The sequence below is a fragment of the Phoenix dactylifera genome, chromosome 14, assembly GCF_009389715.1.
Source record: "Phoenix dactylifera cultivar Barhee BC4 chromosome 14, palm_55x_up_171113_PBpolish2nd_filt_p, whole genome shotgun sequence".
Taxonomy (NCBI): domain Eukaryota; kingdom Viridiplantae; phylum Streptophyta; class Magnoliopsida; order Arecales; family Arecaceae; genus Phoenix; species Phoenix dactylifera.
The window spans coordinates 23707818-23730119 of NC_052405.1; the positions used below are offsets into that span (position 1 = coordinate 23707818).

Here is a 22302-nt window from a genome sequence, read left to right on the forward strand (position 1 = left end):
GGCGCTTTCACCTCATACACGACTACGTCAAGAAAAATATAGAGGTGCAGAGAGTAGACTCCACGGATAACGTGACAGACCCGTTCACTAAGCAGCTAAGTCAGCAGAAGACTGAAGCCACCTTGAGAAGATGGAACTAAATATATGACTGATTGGCTTTAGTGCAAGTGGGAGATTGTTAAATGCCCTAGAAGCCAATCTAGCTGACACATTATTAATTCTGGAACATAATTTTGTACTTACTTTATTATTATTGAATAATAAAAGACATCTTTTTCATTCATATTGTTTATATGTCTGTGAATCATCCAAGGAATTAATAAGATGATGCATATTCTCAAGAGTTGAGAATTTGAGCCATGTATCATTGGTGATTAATTTCTAATGCTCCTGATCGATGGATCATCACGAGGACGGTGATCGATCCAATCAGTGCACACATTGCTTTCCTTATGGATGACGAGACTCGAGTCCACGGTGTGGGACACTGAAGTGATAGTGCAGGTGCTTGTTAGAGAACAAGGGTACTGAGCGTGACCAAGACAAGAAGTCACTTGGATATCTATCCACTCGTCAGTGACTTGCTTGATGTTGCAGTAGTGTGACTGGTCTTTGACCTGCGGTACTTCGGCTACTCACAGTGAGATTATTGTAGTTTGACTGCATGTATACATGGTTTCTAAATATACGAGCCCTTGTAGTGTAGATTGGCTGTAGTAGGTTCATTGTAGGAGTAGGGTATGCACCTACATAGAATCTATCGACTTTGATAGATAAAGAGTGATCCTATATGATTTATAAGACTGAGTTCGTAAGAACTCGGCCGGAGCAGTACGTACAGTGGAGAAAGAGTTTTCCACTCTCGAACTTAAGTCGAATAAATCCTGACAAATGACAGACGATGCGGTTTGATGAGTTGTCCATGACCTCTGTCCTGTAGGGATCCACGATAGGACTGTATCATACGATAACTGCACCTAGATGTTCATCATTCCATTCTGCTGGGTGGCCACCACATGCTGCTAGGTGTCGCTGGTGGATGATGAGACTCACAGGGACTATCTCGATGGTCGATGATTCCTGATGAGACCACTTTTTCCCACTCTCAAATCTTCTCCAATCATCTCCAAACAGTAGATTTCCTTGAGATCCTAGAGAAATGGGACCCAAAAGAGCCGTAGCCAAGAGATCCGGAAGAGTCACACCGATTCAACAACGGGAGGAAAGGCAACCTACGGAGCCATCTCCCGTGTCTTCACGACGTGAGGTACGTGCGGAGGCCCCTCCTCCTCCTTCCCCCTCAGTGATACATGCAAGATTTGCGGGAAGGCCGGTTACAACGGGGAGAAGGATCCATTCCGAGTTCTTTGATCAAGAAGGGTTTCGGTTGAGGGAATGGATCTAAAGGCAAGGTTGGGAGTATCTTTGCTCCCTAGATGTGGTAATCTACCCCGGATTAGTTCAGGAGTTCTATGCCTTCCTCAAAACTGGTATGGGAGGGCTTGTTTCGGAAGTTCGAGGGGTTCGAGTTCGAGTTTCCGAGGAGAGCTTGAGTGAGCTACTTCATCTACCCTGCATAGGAGCCACTCCGGAAAAGCCAGAAAACAAAATGAGAGCTCTAAAGTTGATCATGGAAAATGAGAACTTCGACTTTTCCACGAAGGTAATAGCTAGTTCTCTTTCCGCTGAAATGAGATTACTGCTCAGTATAATAAATAGGATTTTATTTCCAAAGACCGGAAGATTCGATCTCATCACAGAGCGAGATCTAGCAGTGATGGAGTGTATGATTCAGGGGATTCCCCTAAATCTTCCGGCCATGATACTGAGACAGATGAGGAAGGTGATGTGCAGCAACAGGGTATCACTACCTTATGGTATGATACTCACCTTGATTTTTCGACAGCACGGTTTAACTCTCGAGGAGGAGGCATCCAAAAGTCTGCATCATACTGACACATACACTGCACGGACACTTATACGCATAGGATATGAGAAAGTGAACGGGCAGTGGATTCACACTGGAGCAGGCATTCAGGGTGAGGCACCAGAGGGAGATGCACCAGAGGATGAGGATGAGGAGCATATGGATCATCCTCCTGCACCTTCAGAGGCTGGACCATCATCATCCGTTCCTCCGAGAGATACGGATGAGTTCTGGAGCAGGATGACTGAGCTCATGTCAGCTCAGGCGAGGACTATCACTGACGGGCTGACGAGCCGATTGGACGCCCGGTTGGATGTCATGTCTGCTGAGATCAGTGATCTGAGGCAGCAGATAGGAGCACTCCAGAGAGAGAGAGAGACCCATGGACCATCTGTGCCACAGGCTGCTGAGTCAGAGATTTCGGCACAGAGTCATCTAGCTCGTCGTGCTCCACGCCAGACACAGTCTCACCAGGCACGACCTCCCCTCGCCACATACACTAGGAGGATGAGGACTAGATCCCAGCCGTTAGAGTCTCCCTAGGCTGATCTTAGCATTTATGTTTAGAGCCTAGGCCAGATATCTAGTTCTCATGTGTATTTTGCTTTTATCATGTATCTTTAAACTTTGATTGAGGAACATTGTATTTGTTTTCATTTTGGGGATGACTGTATTAAAATGTTCCTATTTTGATCAATGAAGTTTGAAGTTTGCTATTTATTGCATCTTTCCCATGTATCTTTTTGATGATAACAAAAAGGGGAGAAAGAAAGTAAGAGTATTTATTTTAGGAGAAGTAAAGATCTTAGGGGAGAGAAGTAAAGATTTTGTAGATTAGATAAAGTAACAAAAAGGGAGAAGTAAAGATATCTTTAGAGTAAGTAAAGAAAGATTAATAAGAGTAAAAGTAAAGAAAGAGGAATAGTAGAGAAAGGAGAAGTAAACAAAGTAAAGAAAGGAGAAGTAAAGAAAGAAAGAGAAATAACTTGTAAAATAAATTGAAAATCATATAAGAAAGCATATACATCTAAGGGGGAGCAATTTGCAACAATGAAAATGATCAAGTCAAAAATTTATATCAAATTTCAGAATTTGGCACGCACCTCTCGCACCCCGATACATAACCTGAAACTCATATTTTATCTCAAATTTTTGAAGTTTCATCGCTAATGAATTATAAATGAAAGGGGGAGCAATTCAAAAAGTCAAATTGGCAATATTTAAATGATATAGGGGAGATTTCACTCTTATATATGAAAAGCTGAAATTCAGCAAGTTAAGCCCTTTCAAAAACTGATTTCAAAGACAAATAACAATAGGTTCATACTCTTTATTTTGTAATCATCAAAAAGGGGGAGATTGAGGATGACAGTGTTATTTTGATGATTAACAAGCAATTATCTAGAGTATGTTATAAGTTAAATCAATACTTCATTTATAAGTCCATTACTCTCAGTATATTTGTATGAATTGACATAGATATATTTCATTGTTCATTTGAATGAATCTAACATTGAGATGCAGCAAAGAGTGGATTAAGTCGACCCAAAGATTGATTGGGTCGACCCCGGCACATCAAGAAGTCATTTGGTACACTTCTGCAAAATTGGCACAGATGAACAGTGAGTTGGGTCGACCCAAGGAAAGCATGGGTCGACCCAAACACCAAGATTCTTGAAACAAAACAGAAAAATGGCTCTCTGGATTTCCTGAGAGGGTCGACCCAAACAGTGGTTGAGTCGACCCAAGCTTGAGTCGACCCAAACCCTGAAAGGGTCGACCCAAAGGCAAAACAGAAAAAGAAGTCAGGAAATGGTTCTCTGGAATTACTGAGAGAGTCGACCCAAGAAGAAGTTGAGTCTACCCAAGTGAACTTTGAGTCGACCCAAAGAATGGTTGGGTCGACCCAAGGGAAGGAAGGCTGAATTTCAAGTTTCTGTGTTTTCTGAGAGGGTCGACCCAAGGAATGTTTGAGTCGACCCAAGTGAAAGTTGGGTCGACCCAAGGACAGGTTGAGCCGACCCAAACACGGGCTGAAGCATAACGGCTAGTTCTGCAGATGTACTTTTTGTCCTTCCCAAGGTCAGTAACGGCTAGTTTTTCAAATCTAACCATTGGGGCTTGTCCAAAGGATGTGGGAAGCTATTTAAAGAGGCACTATTCATCAGATAGAATGACTTTTGAAAGAGATATCAAAGAGTACACAAGAAAACAAAAGTGCCCCTAATCTTTTCATTCAAGTGCTTCATTCAAGAATCAAAGAAAGGGATTGAGCAGATTCAAAGAGTCATCAAGAGCTCCATCCTCCCTTGAAGAGTGAAGCATCCTTGACAAAGAAGAGCAAAGCCACTCAAAGCGATAAATACTTTCTAACTCTTCTTTGTAGTTAATATTGTTTCATTTGCTCATTTAGGAGTTTGAATCTTTCTTTTTTGTTTGTCAAACTATTGTAAAGGTTGGTTGGTGAGCCCGGAAAACCAACGAAGTAGGTTGATTGGCGACCCGGAAAACCAATTGTAAAGGGTTCGTTGGTGAGCCCGTAAACCAACAAAAGTTTTTGGTGAACCCGGAAAACCAAATTGTAAAGGTTCGTTGGTGAGCCCGTAAAACCAACAAAGGGTTTTGGATTGTGAGCCCGGAAAAACAATCCAACTGTAAATCCGCGAGATTATAGTGAATTCCCAAGGGGTCGCTTGAGGATGGACGTAAGGTGCTAGGAGAGCACCGAACCACTATACTTTGTGTTGTTTGTGTTGTGAATTGCCTTAGCTTACTAACCATCTATTTGACTTGAGTAAGATAGTTTAAATTTAAAAGAAACCAATTCACCCCCCCCTCTTGGCTTGTCACCTGGGCAACAAGTGGTATCAGAGCAAGGTGCTCTAATAGTACTCCATTGATCTCACAATCAAGAGTTAAAGATCATGACAACCCAAGTGGGATGTTCTATGAGTGAGGGGCAATCCACAAATAGACCACCTCTATTTAATGGCATAAAACTACACATATTGGAAAGCTAGTAATGAGGATATTCATTCAAGCTTCAGACTATGAACTATGGCAAATCATCACTAGAGGACCTCACACACCCACACTTAACATAGAGGGCACTATCATACCCAAACCAGAAATGGATTGGAATGAAAGTGATAGAAGATTAGCACAGTTAAATGCAAAAGCTATTAAATGTACTTTACTGCTCATTAGATGTAAATGAGTTTAATAGAATATCTACTTGCACTACTGCCAAAGAAATTTGGGACAGACTTGAGGTCACACATGAAGGGACAATCAAGTAAGGAGTCAAAGATAAACCATATTAGTTACACAAGTATGAATTGTTTAAAATGGAATCTACTGAGTCCATAACTGAAATGTTTACTCGTTTTACTGACATTATAAATGGGCTTAAGAGTTTAGGAAAATCTTACTCTAACTCTGATTTGGTGCGAAAATTCTCAGGTCTCTACCAAGGAATTGGGAGGCCAAGGTAAACGCTATTTCAAGAAGCAAAGGACCTCAACACACTACAGTTAGAGGAGCTTCTAGGATCACTCATGACCCATTGAGTTGACAATGAGGCAAAATTCAGGAAGATGAGGTCAAGAGAAGAAAGCCCATTGGCTCTAAAAGACTACCACCCCTAAACAACTAACTGAATCGGAAGATTCGGATGATGATGAAGAATCGATGAAGAAGGATGGCTGTGCTTGGGAGAAGATTCAGAAAATTTATGAGTAGGTAAGAATAGGTCCATAAAAAGAAACCCTTCCTTAAAGGTAACACAAGCAAAGAAAGGGTAAGGACAAAGAAAAGGAAAAAAAAAACTCCCATTTGCTATGAGTGTAACAAATCCCGGGCATTAAAGATAGATTGCCCAGATTTGAAGTGGATGGCAAGAAAGTTGAAAAAGAAAAATTTCATGGCTGAATGGAGTGAAAGTGAGGAATCAAGCTCAGAGGAGGAAGATCATCAAGAGATGGCCCAAATTGGTCATATGGCCAATGACGATGAGGTACGATTCTGACTTGACTGTGATTTTACTGTTGAATGAATTACATGATGCATTCTTAGAACTCATGGAAGAACATAAGAAACTAATTAATAGAAATAAAGTTCTACAAGAGAAAATCAATCTCTTATCAAAGATAAGTTAAAGCTGTCACATAACTGTGAAACATTAAGTAGAAAACTTGCAAATGAAACCAAGAATCTAATTGGCTGAAAATATCAAGCTAAAAGAAGATGCTGAAGAATATAAATCATTGGTAGATAAATTTACTCTTAGTTCTACCAAATTAAATTTGATTCTTAATAGCCAAAAGCTGTATATGATAAGGCCGGTTTAGGATATAGAACGAATAGGAAACAAAATTCTTAAAGAACATTTTTGTAAAAGCTAAAAGTGAAAATATTACTTGCTATTGCTGCAATAAGTTAGGACATAGAGCATATGAATGTAACTTTAGAAAGTCCAATCAAAACAAGTTAAGTTATAATCAAAAGATTAAATTCAAGGAAATTTGGATTCCAAAGGAACATGGAGTACTAACCCTAAAGGACCCAACTTAGTTTTGGGTACCTAAAGTTTCTTCTTGATCTTGATTGCAGGTGTGTCTTGCAGCTGATAAAGTGGAAAAACGATGGTATCTAGATAGCGGCTGTTCAAGACACCATGACCGGTGACGAAGATCAATTTGTCACCTTGGAATCAAAGAAGGGTGGAGTAGTAACCTATGGAGACAATGGTAAAGGGCATATCATTGGAAAGGGTAAAATTTCATTGTTCCATCTATTTTTTGTAGAAAATGTCTTATTAGTTAAAGGTTTGAAACATAACCTTCTTAGCATAAGTCAATTTTGTGATAAAGGGTTTAAAGTTACATTTGAAGCATCTGTATGCATAATCACTAATCCTAAAGATAATAGCATTGTACTTGTAGGACAAAGGCAAAGAAATATTTACTTAGTAGATCTTCATGAGTTAGGCAAGAAAAATGGTTTATGCTTAATTACTAATGAAGAAAAGAAAATGAAACTAGTTGGCTTTGGCATCGAAAATTAGGACATGCTAGTATGGAATTAATATCAAAACTAGTTAAGAAGGAATTAATAAAAGATGTGCCAAAACTGATCTTTGAAAAGGACAAAATATGTGGACCATGTTCATTGGGAAAACAAACTAAATCATCTTTCAAATCGAAGAATGTAGTATCAACAACTAGACCATTTGAACTCATACACATGGACTTATTTGGACCGTACTAGAACTACAAGTCTAGGAGGGAAGAAATATGGACTAGTTATTGTTGATGATTTCTCAAGATATACATGGGTTTCATTTTGGCACATAAGAATGAAGGCATTTTCAGAATTTTTGAAACTATATAATAATTCATAAATGAAAAGAAACTCACCTTAGTAGCAATTCGAAGTGATCATGGTACGGAATTTGAAAATCAACACTTTGAAGAATTTTGCACTAAAAATGGAATATCACATCAATTTTCAGCACCTAGAACGCCTCAACAAAATGGGGTTGTTGAAAGGAAAAATAGGACATTAGCAGAAATGGCACGCACAATGTTGTGTGAGTCAAATCTTCCAAAGTACTCTTCTAAATATCTTAAAGTGTTGGATGTAGATGTTTTATCTTAAACAATGGCAAGGAGGATCTAAGTAAATTTGATGCCAGTCAGATGAAGGTATCTTCTTAGGATACTCCACATCTAGCAGGGCATACAGAGTATTCAATAAAAGAACCTTAGTAGTGGAAGAGTCAGTCAATATTATATTTGATGAGTCTGATAGTGAGTCTGCTAGGAAAGAAAATATTGTTGATGATGATACAGGAATTATCGACTTTGAAAAGTTGAATATTGATGACGTGCCAAAATCAAGATAAGGGAGATGATTGCGTGCCACCTCAATCCCAAAACTTGCCAAAAGAATGGAGGTATGCACATGGACATCCTAAAGACTTAATCATTGGTGATCCATCTCAAGGGGTAAGAACTCGATCATCTCTTAGAAATTTAAATGATTATCTTGCTTTCGTTTCACAATTAGAACCTAAGAATTATGAAGAAGCTGAAAAAGATAATAACTGGATAAATGCCATGCAAGAAGAATTAAATCAATTCAAAAGAAGTAATGTATGGATATTAACTGAAAAGACCAAAGCATAATTCAGTAATTGGAACAAAATGGATATTTAGAAATAAATTAGATGAAAATGGATTAGTTATAAGAAATAAGGCTAGACTTGTAGCTAAGGGATACAATCAAAAAGAAGAATAGATTTTGATGAAACATTTGCTCCTGTAGCTAGATTAGAGGCTATTAGATTACTTCTAGCATTTGCATGTTTTTATGGATTTCAAATTATATCAAATGGATGTGAAGAGTGCATTCTTAAATAGTTTTATTGAGGAGGAAGTATATGTAGAACCTCCAGGTTTTGAGAATCATGAATTTCCAAATCATGTGTTTAAACTACATAAGGCATTATATGGATTAAAGCAAGCACCTAGGGCTTGGTATGATCGATTAAGCAAATTTCTGCTTAATAATGACTTTAGTAGAGGAAATGTAGATAAAACTCTATTTCTCAAAAGAAAGGACAAAAATCTATTAGTGGTACAAATATATGTAGATGACATAATCTTTGGTGCCACAAATGATACTCTTTGCAAAGAATTTGCTGATTTAATGCATGGAGAATTTGAAATGAGTTTGATGGGAGAACTAAGCTTCTTTCTAGGATTACAAATCAAACAAACTAAAGAAGGCCATTTTCATTCATCAAACTAAGTATACAAAGGAAATACTAAAGAAGTTTGGGAATGAAAATCATAAGGGAGTTGGCACTCCAATGAACCCTACTAGTAAGCTAGACAAAGATGAAAAAGGGAAGAGTATTGATATTAAGCTCTATAGAGGAATAATTGGATCCTTGCTCTACCTTACTGCTAGTAGACCCGACATCATATTTAGTGTAGGAATATGTGCTAGATACCAATCCGATCCTAAGGAGTCACATTTAAGTGCTGTTAAGAGAATCCTTAGATATTTAAGAGGAACTACCAATATAGGTTTATGGTACTCAAGAGACTCATGTCTAGATTTGCTTGCATATTCAGATGCTGATTTTGCCGGATGCAAATTAGATAGGAAGAGCACAAGTGGCACATGTCAATTCTTAGGAAACAACTTAATATCATGGTTCAGCAAAAAGCAGAATTCAGTGGCACTGTCCACGAGCTGAAGCTGAATACATAGCTGCTGGTAGTTGTTGTGCTCAAGTATTATGGCTTAAGCAACAACTAGAGGACTATGGAGTTAAACTAGATAATATTCCTATTAAGTGTGATAATACTAGTGCCATCAATCTTACTAAAAATCCAGTTCAGCATTCTAAAGCCAAACACATAGAAAATAAGGTACCATTTTATTAGGGATCATGTGCAAAATGGAAATATATGTATTGAGCATATATGCCTGAAAAACAATTAGCCGACATATTTACGAAACCATTGAGTGAAGATAGATTCTGTATGCTAAGAAGGGAATGAGGCATATGTGATCCTTTTTATTGAAGAAATATAAAAGGGAGCTAGTAGTCTCATGATACATTCCTCTAATTTCTAAAATCCCATGAAACATGAGTCAAACTTGTTATCTATAGATTCCTTACTCATGTATCATTGTCCCAGAAAGAAGTTATAGGATTGGAAGCAAAGAAAATTTTTAGAAGCAAAAGGAAGAGAAAAAGAAAAATTCTGCACTTGGGTCGACCCAACCCAGAATAGGGTCGACCCAACGTTGAGTCGACCCAAGAAAAATCTTGAGTCGACCCAACGTCGGGACCCCACTGTTAAAAGGGGACCCGAGAGCATATCTAGGGCACTGTTTACCCTTTGTCCTCTTCCGAAAATCCTTTTTCCCACTCTCAAATCTTCTCCAATCATCTCCAAACAGTAGATTTCCTTGAGATCCTAGAGAAATGGGACCCAAAAGAGCCGTAGCCAAGAGATCCGGAAGAGTCACACGGATTCAACGGGAGGAAAGGCAACCTACGGAGCCATCTCCCGTGTCTCCACGACGTGAGGTACGTGCGGAGGCCCCTCCTCCTCCTTCCCCTCAGTGATACTTGCAAGATTTGCGGAAAGGCCGGTTACAACGGGGAGAAGGATCCATTCCGAGTTCTTTGATCAAGAAGGGTTTCGGTTGAGGGAATGGATCCAAAGGCAAGGTTGGGAGTATCTTTGCTCCCTAGATGTGGTAATCTACCCCAGATTGGTTCAGGAGTTCTATGCCTTCCTCAAAACTGGTATGGGAGGGCTTGTTTCGGAAGTTCGAGGGGTTCGAGTTCGAGTTTCCGAGGAGAGCTTGAGTGAGCTACTTCATCTACCCTGCATAGGAGCCACTCCGGAAAAGCCAGAAAACAAAATGAGAGCTCTAAAGTTGATCATGGAAAATGAGAACTTCGACTTTTCCACGAAGGTAATAGCTAGTTCTCTTTCCGCTGAAATGAGATTACTGCTCAGTATAATAAATAGGATTTTATTTCCAAAGACCGGGAGATTCGATCTCATCACAGAGCGAGATCTAGCAGTGATGGAGTGTATGATTCAGGGGATTCCCCTAAATCTTCCGGCCATGATACTGAGACAGATGAGGAAGGTGATGTGCAGCAACAGGGTATCACTACCTTATGGTATGATACTCACCTTGATTTTTCGACAGCACGGTTTAGCTCTCGAGGAGGAGGCATCCAAGAGTCTGCATCATACTGACACATACACTGCACGGACACTTATACGCATGGGATATGAGAAAGTGAACGGGCAGTGGATTCACACTGGAGCAGGCATTCAGGGTGAGGCACCAGAGGGAGATGCACCAGAGGATGAGGATGAGGAGCATATGGATCATCCTCCTGCACCTTCAGAGGCTGGACCATCATCATCCGTTCCTCCGAGAGATACGGATGAGTTCTGGAGCAGGATGACTGAGCTCATGTCAGCTCAGGCGAGGACTATCACTGACGGGCTGACGAGCCGATTGGACGCCCGGTTGGATGTCATGTCTGCTGAGATCAGTGATCTGAGGCAGCAGATAGGAGCACTCCGGAGAGAGAGAGACCCATGGACCATCTGTGCCACAGGCTGCTGAGTCAGAGATTTCGGCACAGAGTCATCCAGCTCGTCGTGCTCCACGCCAAACACAGTCTCACCAGGCACGACCTCCCCTCGCCACATACACTAGGAGGATGAGGACTAGATCCCAGCCGTTAGAGTCTCCTTAGGCTGATCTTAGCATTTATGTTTAGAGCCTAGGCCAGATATCTAGTTCTCATGTGTATTTTGCTTTTATCATGTATCTTTAAACTTTGATTGAGGAACATTGTATTTGTTTTCATTTTGGGGATGACTGTATTAAAATGTTCCTATTTTGATCAATGAAGTTTGAAGTTTGCTATTTATTGCATCTTTCCCATGTATCTTTTTGATGATAACAAAAAGGGGGAGAAGTAAAGTAAGAGTATTTATTTTAGGAGAAGTAAAGATCTTAGGGGAGAGAAGTAAAGATTTTGTAGATTAGATAAAGTAACAAAAAGGGGAGAAGTAAAGATATCTTTAGAGTAAGTAAAGAAAGATTGATAAGAGTAAAAGTAAAGAAAGAGGAATAGTAGAGAAAGGAGAAGTAAAGAAAGTAAAGAAAGGAGAAGTAAAGAAAGAAAGAGAAATAACTTGTAAAACAAATTGAAAATCATATAAGAAAGCATATACATCTAAGGGGGAGCAATTTGCAACAATGAAAATGATCAAGTCAAAAATTTATATCAAATTTCAGAATTGGCACGCACCTCTCGCACCCCGATACATAACCTGAAACTCATATTTTATCTCAAATTTTTGAAGTTTCATCGCTAATGAATTATAAATGAAAGGGGGAGCAATTCAAAAAGTCAAATTGGCAATATTTAAATGATATAGGGGGAGATTTCACTCTTATATATGAAAAGCTGAAATTCAGCAAGTTAAGCCCTTTCAAAAACTGATTTCAAAGACAAATAACAATAGGTTCATACTCTTTATTTTGTAATCATCAAAAAGGGGGAGATTGAGGATGACAGTGTTATTTTGATGATTAACAAGCAATTATCTAGAGTATGTTATAAGTTAAATCAATACTTCATTTATAAGTCCATTACTCTCAGTATATTTGTATGAATTGACATAGATATATTTCATTGTTCATTTGAATGAATCTAACATTGAGATGCAGCAAAGAGTGGATTAAGTCGACCCAAAGATTGATTGGGTCGACCCCGGCACATCAAGAAGTCATTTGGTACACTTCTGCAAAATTGGCACAGATGAACAGTGAGTTGGGTCGACCCAAGGAAAGCATGGGTCGACCCAAACACCAAGATTCTTGAAACAAAACAGAAAAATGGCTCTCTGGATTTCCTGAGAGGGTCGACCCAAACAGTGGTTGAGTCGACCCAAGCTTGAGTCGACCCAAACCCTGAGAGGGTCGACCCAAAGGCAAAACAGAAAAAGAAGTCAGGAAATGGTTCTCTGGAATTACTGAGAGAGTCGACCCAAGAAGAAGTTGAGTCGACCCAAGTGAACTTTGAGTCGACCCAAAGAATGGTTGGGTCGACCCAAGGGAAGGAAGGCTGAATTTCAAGTTTCTGTGTTTTCTGAGAGGGTCGACCCAAGGAATGTTTGAGTCGACCCAAGTGAAAGTTGGGTCGACCCAAGGACAGGTTGAGCCGACCCAAACACGGGCTGAAGCATAACGGCTAGTTCTGCAGATGTACTTTTGTCCTTCCCAAGGTCAGTAACGGCTAGTTTTTCAAATCTAACCATTGGGGCTTGTCCAAAGAATGTGGGAAGCTATTTAAAGGGGCACTATTCATCAGATAGAATGACTTTTGAAAGAGATATCAAAGAGTACACAAGAAAACAAAAGTGCCCTAATCTTCTTCATTCAAGTGCTTCATTCAAGAATCAAAGAAAGGGGTTGAGCAGATTCAAAGAGTCATCAAGAGCTCCATCCTCCCTTGAAGAGTGAAGCATCCTTGACAAAGAAGAGCAAAGCCACTTCAAAGCGATAAATACTTTCTAACTCTTCTTTGTAGTTAATATTGTTTCATTTGCTCATTTAGGAGTTTGAATCTTTCTTTTTGTTTGTCAAACTATTTGTAAAGGTTGGTTGGTGAGCCTGGAAAACCAACGAAGTAGGTTGATTGGTGAACCCGGAAAACCAATTGTAAAGGTTCGTTAGTGAGCCCGTAAAACCAACAAAGGTTTTTGGTGAACCCGGAAACCAAATTGTAAAGGTTCGTTGGTGAGCCCGTAAAACCAACAAAGGTTTTTGGATTGTGAGCCCAGAAAACAATCCAACTGTAATCCGCGAGATTATAGTGAATTCCCAAGGGGTCGCTTGGGGAGTGGACGTAGGTGCTAAGGAGAGCACCGAACCACTATACTTTGTGTTGTTTGTGTTGTGAATTGCCTTAGCTTACTAACCATCTATTTGACTTGAGTAAGATAGTTTAAATTTAAAAGAAACCAATTCACCCCCCCCTCTTGGCTTGTCACCTTGGGCAACACTATGGATTCAAATTAGAGTCCTAATTGGATTAGGACTAAAATTGAATAAGTCCTAATTGGATTAGAATTTCTTAAATCCTAATTAATTATTAATCTAATGAATTAACATGACTCCTAATTGGATTAGGATTGAAGAGTTCAATTGAGTCATGATTCATTTAAGTTCTAATTGGATTAGAACTTGCATAGATTAGAACCCAAATTGGTTCACACTTGGTTGAAGCCTAATTGGATTAGGACTAGACCATATGAGGGCCACCTAATCCTCCTTAGAGGAGGATTAGACTAACCATGAAGGAGGGGTACGCCCCTCCTCTTTTTCTCCTTGGTGCGGCAAAACAAAGAGGGGTCGGCGCCCCTCTTGGAAATTAGTCAGGAGCTCCTAAAAGTTAGGAGCTCCACAAGCTATTTCAAGGAATCAAAGGGGCAGCACCTAGGGCATTAGAAATCCTCTCCCTTGTGCCGTACGCCCCTCCTTCCTCTTGGTCTTCAGCCGCCATCAGCAAGAAGAAAAGAAGAGGAAGCGTGCACCTCCTCTTGACCTTCTTCCTTGGTTCCAGCGCAGGGAAAGGAGAAAGGCTGCAAGTAGCCTTTGGTTCCTCTTCATCCTTCCTAAGAAAATCAAGGGTTGATTCAAAGGAAGGATTTCAGCCATCAAGAATTGTCTCTGCAAGGGAGCTAGCACCCCAAGGAGACAAAAAAGCTTTGATCGGTCCTCTGCTTGTGTGGATATCCGTAGAGGCCGAACATGTGTGCGGCTTCAAGCGAACCTTCATCCAAAACCACGAACATCAGTTTGCAGTGATCATCTACCCGCACAAGGTGAAGATATGATCTTCCTAATGGTTTAAAAGTTTTGAATCCTAATCTATCTACGAACGACGATTTTTTGAAATATGTTCATGCGATAAACGTCGATCCCGCGCATGCCCCTTCCACTGCACTTCTAATCTGATTTTTCTGCGGCATGAGCGGGTTCCCAACAGAAACAAAAGCGAGGGAGATGATATCTAGATCATTACTTAAATTTGGGCTTGGAGGAGGCGAAATCTAAGCCCCTGTTTACCCTTTTTTTCTCCTCAAGTCATTGCTAGTATAGGTGGCTATACAATGGTCCTGATCCACAACCCAGTAGCGTATCAAACGGTACAGATAATACCAAACAAGATACCCAGTTTAATAGGTTCCATGGTCATCATCCTATCCCAAGACACAATTCCTCATCCATCCGATTAAAGACAATAGGGACGGACCAAGAAGAACCAAGCCGTAAAAACCTTGAATATGTATGTACATAAGTCTATGAATTACAAAATTGTTCATGTATGTACATAGTTATATAGATGTCTGAAGCTTTATTAGCTGCCTGACCATCATATGGGTTAAAAAGCCATTGCTCATCTTCTACATAAGTTAAAATATAATCTTAGTAATACTGTGTTTCTAGTTTACTAAACTTTTTTTTAATGGGAGGGGGGGATTTTTTTCCGCTCCTTTCTTCTATGTTTTGAATTATTTCTTCAGAATGAATAGCCTCTTCATCCTATCTAACTAGATTGTTTACAAAAAAGGAAGGAAAGAAAGAAAGAAAGAAAAATGTATCATCACACTACATCTCAATCCTAGATAATGGCAATAACCCGATGACCAACAACCCTATATTCTGGCTGAAAATTAATCATTGCTGCTATTTTTACAATAAAAAAGACAGAATAAATTTCGAAACAATGACAAAGTTACTATAAATTTAGATATAATTGAGTAACAAAGGTGCAAAATAAAGCAGAGTTAAAATAAAATTAAAAAAAGGGAATAAAACTCGTGGATTAATGGAACATCTATAGCCATAATTAAAAACAGGGTATCTCTAGTAGGATTAGCTTGATGGATCATCATCCTTCCTTTTTTCCCCATCAATGCTAATATTGCCTCAAAGCAATCTATCCATACTCCTTTGTCACAATTCTACTAGTGTTATTCTCCTTATCATACAGCATCTACCTCAACATCTCAAAAAGCATAACAATAGTTCTCATGAAGTCAAAATCTTATACTCCACAGATGGAACTACGTTCTAATAAACATAGTTCACATCATCTCTGATCATTTAATACAAATTTAAGCTCTTCTCTTCATAACATGGTTCCATCTTGACATTTCATTGAGCATTTGTATTGTTCTCACAAAAGCATTATTTATAGATGCAATTCGTAACCTTCCTCTTTAATATTTTTCAACTACATTCTTCCATGTTTACAAGGGGCCACTACCTGGTACAATGGAAAAGGTTGGGGCTGACCAGCGCAATGGCACAAGTTCAAGTCTTGACGCAGCCATTTGTGCAAAAAAAGAGGTTTTGTCTGTCCCAGTCTGCCCCTCCCAAATCTCCAGATTGCCAGGACTATAATTGGGTAATGGCCTATCCTTCCATGTTTACACTGGCAAAGCCAAGATTCCCTTTGCAGAAGCGATGACAGTATTAAGTGTTAACTGTCTAGAAATACAGTTTATGATCAAAATGTTAAAAGTATAAATTGATCACCTAAACAAAGAAATAGTTTTATAAATTTGACATGGCAAGTTGGCAGAATTTGTAGGAGAAAACCTCCAAAAAGGTGTAACTGCTTGATGAGTTCACTAATGAGGAACAGAACATTAGACAACAAATAAATGCTGAAACAACTATTATTTTGTTGAGATAACAATATCCAAAACATATTCCTCTAAATAAATCTTAAGTCAACAAAATAGGCTCATAAATTGCATGAAATAATGCAAGTTCCATGAGGAAGTACATGATTTTAGATTGATAGTTACATTCTCACATGCAGCTATGAAAGCAACGAGTGTCCCTAAAACCACATATACAGAATCCTAAAATCACCCTCTTTACAAGAAAATTGAGAAACAATGGAAATCTTATAGGGAGAAGAACAATAAAATGAGAAAGAGTATGTACTATTTGTCAGCGTCCAGGAAGCAAGAATGGCCCATGTGTTGATGGAGGAGAAGAAAAAGAGGGATTTTATAATATAGTATAAAATATATTATAATAAATTATTAACATATTTATTAATATATTTCATATATTTCATAAAAACATATTTATTAATCCTAAAATTATTAATCCTATACAAATATATTAAGTGTTATTATAAGATTAATATTTCATTTAGACTTATAATATATTATTATTTTAATATAATATTTATTTTAGTTAGGAAAATAAGGCAAATAGAAGTAATATATTATATAATTTCATAATATACATATAAAGTACAATAATATATTTCTATTATAATTTAAATTAATTGAATAATAAAATGGCAATGATATTATTAATAATGTATTATAATACAATATATGTATATCAATATAATATATATATATAATAATGTAGGTATATTGATATACCCTTTTTTTTTTGCTAGACTGAGAGGCATTTTTGTCCCCAAATATCGATCCAAGATTACTGCCTTACGGTAATCTTGGATACCCAACCTCAAGGATAGATTTTCCATCATTAAGTTGGCGATGATATGACGAATGGGGGTTATTTCGGATCACTATGGAGGAACCAAATACAATAATCTCACCATCTCCACCCACATCACCCTTGATCTTGCGATGATCACCCCATACCAAATGCCCCCTTGGTAACAAGTTACTAAAGCAGAAACCTTGTAAGCACTTAGTGTTCTTGTTCTCGCAGAAACAAGAAACATCCGAACAAGCAGGTAAAACTTATAGGTCATGCATGCTATGTTGGCAATATATGCAACTATATGCTCATAATTACTGATTATTATACAAAATGCAGCATCTCGGCACGTATTCTATTTGCAGAGAAACATTTTCTTCTATAATTTGATCACGGTGCAAAATAAATTAGAATTTTTGAAGCAATTCAATTATCCTATTGAAATTGCCGCCAATCAACTTCATCAAATGTTTACCTGGTTTTGCACTCGATGCCCAGGAAGCATATCATGTTCTAATATAGGTCTATAGTTAGGACGTTTTCCTCGTTCCTCACTACCCCTGGCTGATGCATATGAATGTTCCATTATTCTGGAAAAAGCCAAAAATCTCTGTGAGATAGAGTATAAAAATCAATCCTCTATTAGCTACAATGTCAATTTTGCAAAAGCCAGTATTTTTTTTTTTTTGCAGAATTACAATAGTGCTATGTCGCAAATCACATTGATAAAAATCTAAAGAACGATATAATATGCTAAAAACATCCAAAATGTGAAACAGGTAGATACATGTACCATGCACATATGCAGTCCATATGTATTATGTTCTGGTTGAAGCATCAGTACTTGTTAAGAATATTAATGATTTTTCTTCATTCCTAGCATAGAAGCCACTGTCTTCACTTTCTAAGATCTCTATTTGATGAAACATGAATTAAACTAACAAAGTGTCAAAAAAAAAGACAAAAGAAAAATGCTGCATGATTGTTCTGTACCGGAACATCTATTAATTACAGCTAGAAGATGATGAGGTCAAATGCCACCAACCAAGTAAAAATAGGCAAAATTTGGAACAGATTGCAATCTATGTTTCTGAACCTAAAGGTTAACAGCCAAACCACTCTTTGAATTCACACGAATCAAGAAGTGTTACAGATAATATTACTTTGGTTCACGTTTACAAACGGCTCCAATTTTTCTCAATGTACATCTTCTAACTCTATATATATATCATCAAGGGGGTATTGTAGACAAGGCAGCTTGTCTCTATTACTTCGAAAGTTTAACAAGAAATCTGAAATAGCTTTTAATCTTGGAGAGCATGAAATTTTGAAAAACATTCAGTCTTCATTAGCCATTATGCATCGTAACACACTTGATTGCATAAAATAATTAACTATTTGCTCAATCTAGCCCTCAATACACCCAAAACTGAAACAATTTCATTATAAGACTCAAGTTCAGAACCAACTTTCTATACACCTTCAAAATTATCAGTAAAATGCCACATTAGTCAATTTATGTCAAGGTGTCACTATTGCAGCAGCAGTCTGCCATCTCTCTCTTAGTTTGAAATACAAGTAAGGTAAAATTCAAGCTGAAGTATAGTTACTTAATGCTGCACTTTAGAATTGCATAGTGATATTATAAAAAGATGGTGAATTAGTATTTTTAATTATTTAGAAGGCTTAAAACATAGAAAACTAAATGTATATTTAATCTGGGAATTTTCTATTCACTTGCAAAAATGATCGATTAGGACTTAAGATCATCTAACCATGAAATAAAATGAGGAAATGTGTTCATCAAATCATGTTGACAAATGCTTTGGTGACCTCATTATTCATCTTCTCCTTCTTCTTCTCTCTATGAGTAGGATATGCTGAATATGCAAGCATCCTAGAGTCATTATGAATGATATTCTATTTCAGCAACCCCTTTGTCAGTTAGCTATTTCTGTTTCAATTGTATAGTCAGAGATCGGTATCTTCTTTTAGCACTTAGTACTGATGAGCATTGGCACATAACACTGATTCAGAGAACATTGAAAAGAAAAGTTATGAAACAACAAATAAATAAATGATTTCAAAAACAAAAATAAGTATTTTTCAGTCAATTAAATATGTTAACTTCAGAAACAGCATATTAGTGCACATAATGAAAAATGAGTGACGACTACAATAGGAGAGAACGTACAGCTGAGACTTGGAGAGTGGTTGGGGAAATCTAAGAGCATTGATTCTTCCCTCTAGCAAGGACCTTTCATGCAATGCAGCTACTGCAGCTGCAACCTGAGACACAAAGATAGAATTTGACTCACCATATTTACACCCCTTACTACTAACACCAAATCCAATGGCATTCCAGCAGCCATCCTCTTCAGCTTTCTTTTCTCCTAATCTAACTAACAATAAGCTTGACCCAGCTTGTATCAGCGATTCCTTAAGCATCCCAATCGTGAAGAACTTGCCATTGGTTTCCCCATACAAAACTGAAAGCTGGGACAACAACCAAGTCAAGCTTCCAAGTAATCTTGGGCACTCGAAACTTGGAGGTTTAGCATCTAAAAGCCCATCCTTGCTCAACAGCAACTTAAGAGAAGCAAGAGCTTCTCTTCCAATCGCTTTCAAACAGAGCTTGAAGAGCAGATATATGTGATCCCTCATTGGCGCGTCAATCAAAATCCCAAATTGCGGCGAATTTGAGATTATCCATCTCTTTAAAACATCCTCTTTCACCTGATTCAAGCTTGACGCGACCCGAAGAACAGCATAAGAGTATGACAGTGGATAGTCCCGCCAGGACTCCACTTCACATCTCAAAGCCCAGAACTCCGATGGAAGAATTCGAACGCCCCCCTCCATCAAAAAACCACCTTTTTCATCAGAATCAGAGGCGAAGTTGGCGCACTCGATGGATAAGAAGCCAGGGAGTGTGAAGGTCCTACCGGAGGCATCGGGCTCGGGCGTGGTCACGACGCCAGGGCAGTCTTTGTAGAAGAAGTTGGAGCCGAGGTCTCCGAGCTCGCCGTCGAGAGAGAAGCAGAGGTCGGCATCCGCGCCGCGAAGGGGAAGGATGAAGCGGTTCTCCTTCTGGAGCTGGGCCTCGGACTTGAAGGAAGAGGGGTAGCGAAGGGTGTCGAGGAAGGCGAGGTCGAGGAGAGGGCCGCCGGGGGCGGAGGAGCAGAGAAAGGAGTGGCGGAAAAGTGATTCCGGAGGCATCCGGTGCCGGGGATCGTAGAGGCAGCGGCAGAAGGAGGCGGAGGAGGAGGAGGGGGCGACGGAGGAGGAAGAAAGGAAGTCGGAGACGGATTTGAGGGTGGTCTCGGCGAGGGCGGCGAGGTCTTTGAGGAGGGAAATGGTGGTGGGAAGATCGGCGCCAGAGGGGTCGGTGATGGGGATAAGGCTAGGGTTAGGGTTTGGATGAGAGTTTTGCGTGTAGGAGGGGATTGGACGAACGTCGAGAAGGAAGGGACTCGAGGAGAACTGAGGATCCATGAACACTGAGAGAGAGAGAAAGAGAGAGCCGGGGGGTGGGTTGAGGCCTGAGGGAGGAGAAGGGCGTTGGAGTAGAGCACGGACTACCGGAGAGCCAGGTTGGAGCTGCCATGGACTACCGACCCAGACCCATGGAGGATCGAGTCCGTATATGGGCTCGTTTGGTTCGCAGGGGGGGGGGGGGGGTGTGGTCAACGGAAAAGTAATAAAATGCCTCTTGTTTGATTGGAGTTTTCAAAGGAGAGAGATAGGAAAGTTATATTCCCATGGAAATATGATTCCCATATTTTATGGGAAAGTCTTTCCCATGAGAAACATGGGAAAGTTACTTTCCCATGAGGTGGGAATCATTTCTTTTTTATTTTTTTCCAAAGAGACCCTTCAGCATTAAAGAAGCATTAAAGATGCATTAAAAACCTATTTTTTATTAAGGGCATAATAGGAATTATACATAACTTTCATAGGAAAGTGGATGGTCAACCAAACATAAACACTTTGGAAATTTGTCACTTTCCCATGGTTAACCAAACATGCCAAAAGTACTTTCCTAGGTATCCTCTTCCTAGGAATCTGATTCCCAGGAATTATATTCCTAGGAGGGAAAATACTTCCCGCGAACCAAACGAGCCCTATAAGTTTCATACTGGGTCGGACTGGGTCGGAATTTCTTGCCGCCAAGGCCCGGCCTAGATAAAGTGCAGGCTTCAGGTAGGCATGGCCGAAAAATTTTACCAGGGTTGACTCGAAGCCTGCTTGAGCCAAAACCTGAGCCAGGCCGGAAGCCCAGCCAAGATCAAACCCGACAGTGCTAAAATACTTGGCCCAGCTCGAGTCCCAAACCGTAATACCCCTTTTTTTGAAATATATATATATATTCTTTCAAATATCAAGATAATTGAGAATTGGGAAGACTTAAAGAAGAAAAAAATGAAAAGACTTATTTTTGGTTTGAAAAACCTCTTGTAACTTTTCTTTTCGATTATAAACGGTGGAATTGTCTAAGTGTTAAGTTGGTTATTTTTCTTACATCTCCCCCACCCCACCCCCCCGGCCCACCCCAGAGGCCCAGGTATCATATACGCCCCCAAAATAAAGAGCCTTGAGTACTAGAAGAAAAGCACCAATACCTAACAAAATTAAGTGAATACCCAAAATTGTAGTCATTTTATTTGCATGCATATTCTCATAAAATACTCTTTTTTTTGCATGTATACCCTTGTTTTTCCCTTATATATATATCCATATCATCTAACACAGTTAAGTTTAACTAAAATAAGTGGTAGATGTGTAAAAATATATATAAGGGTATATATGTAAATCGTAATTTGGTGAGGATATTTATGCAAAATTGAATATTTAGAAGAATATTCACACCAAAAAAAATTTAATATATATATATATATATATATATATATATATATATATATATATATATATATATATATATTGCTTACAAGAAAGTTCGAACTGATTATTTTTCTCCATAGTTAGATTTTCGTCGAACATTAAATAAAAGTCGAGCGTTAAATGGAGTATAGCTATAGAATATTAACAAAATATTTTCTTGTGGAGGGACTGATTTGCAATTCATACATACATAGCAGTTAAAGAGAAAAATTTTCTTATCCTCTTTTTTCCTTCGCTAATCTGACGCAATCTTAAAGAGAGTTTGGGATCTGTGCAAAAAGATATCCACGAAGATGTGAGAAATCTTCATATTGAGCTGCTAAGGCAATTCCATACTGATGATTTATTTTTTGCTTTCTTGT

The 22302-nt window shown here is 38.8% G+C and overlaps 1 protein-coding gene and 1 long non-coding RNA gene across 3 annotated transcripts in view; one reads left to right on the forward strand and one right to left on the reverse strand.

The window, feature by feature from the left end:
* The window catches only part of LOC113463504 (U11/U12 small nuclear ribonucleoprotein 48 kDa protein), a 47175-nt gene extending 26520 nt beyond the window's left edge, over nt 1–20655 (reverse strand). For both annotated transcript variants that reach the window (XM_039133903.1, XM_039133902.1), the window contains exons 1-2: nt 19233–20655; nt 17514–17628 (exon numbers count right to left, since the gene is read on the reverse strand). In XM_039133903.1, the coding sequence (XP_038989831.1) occupies nt 17514–17628; nt 19233–20533 (1416 nt within the window). In that variant the 5' untranslated portion in view covers nt 20534–20655. The remainder of the gene's footprint in view (nt 1–17513; nt 17629–19232) is intronic.
* On the forward strand, nt 13430–21699 carry LOC120113104. Its single transcript, XR_005514958.1, has 3 exons — nt 13430–13441; nt 19250–19251; nt 21629–21699. It is a non-coding gene; the product is annotated as an uncharacterized LOC120113104 (long non-coding RNA).
* The last annotated feature ends 603 nt before the right edge of the window (nt 21700–22302 follow it).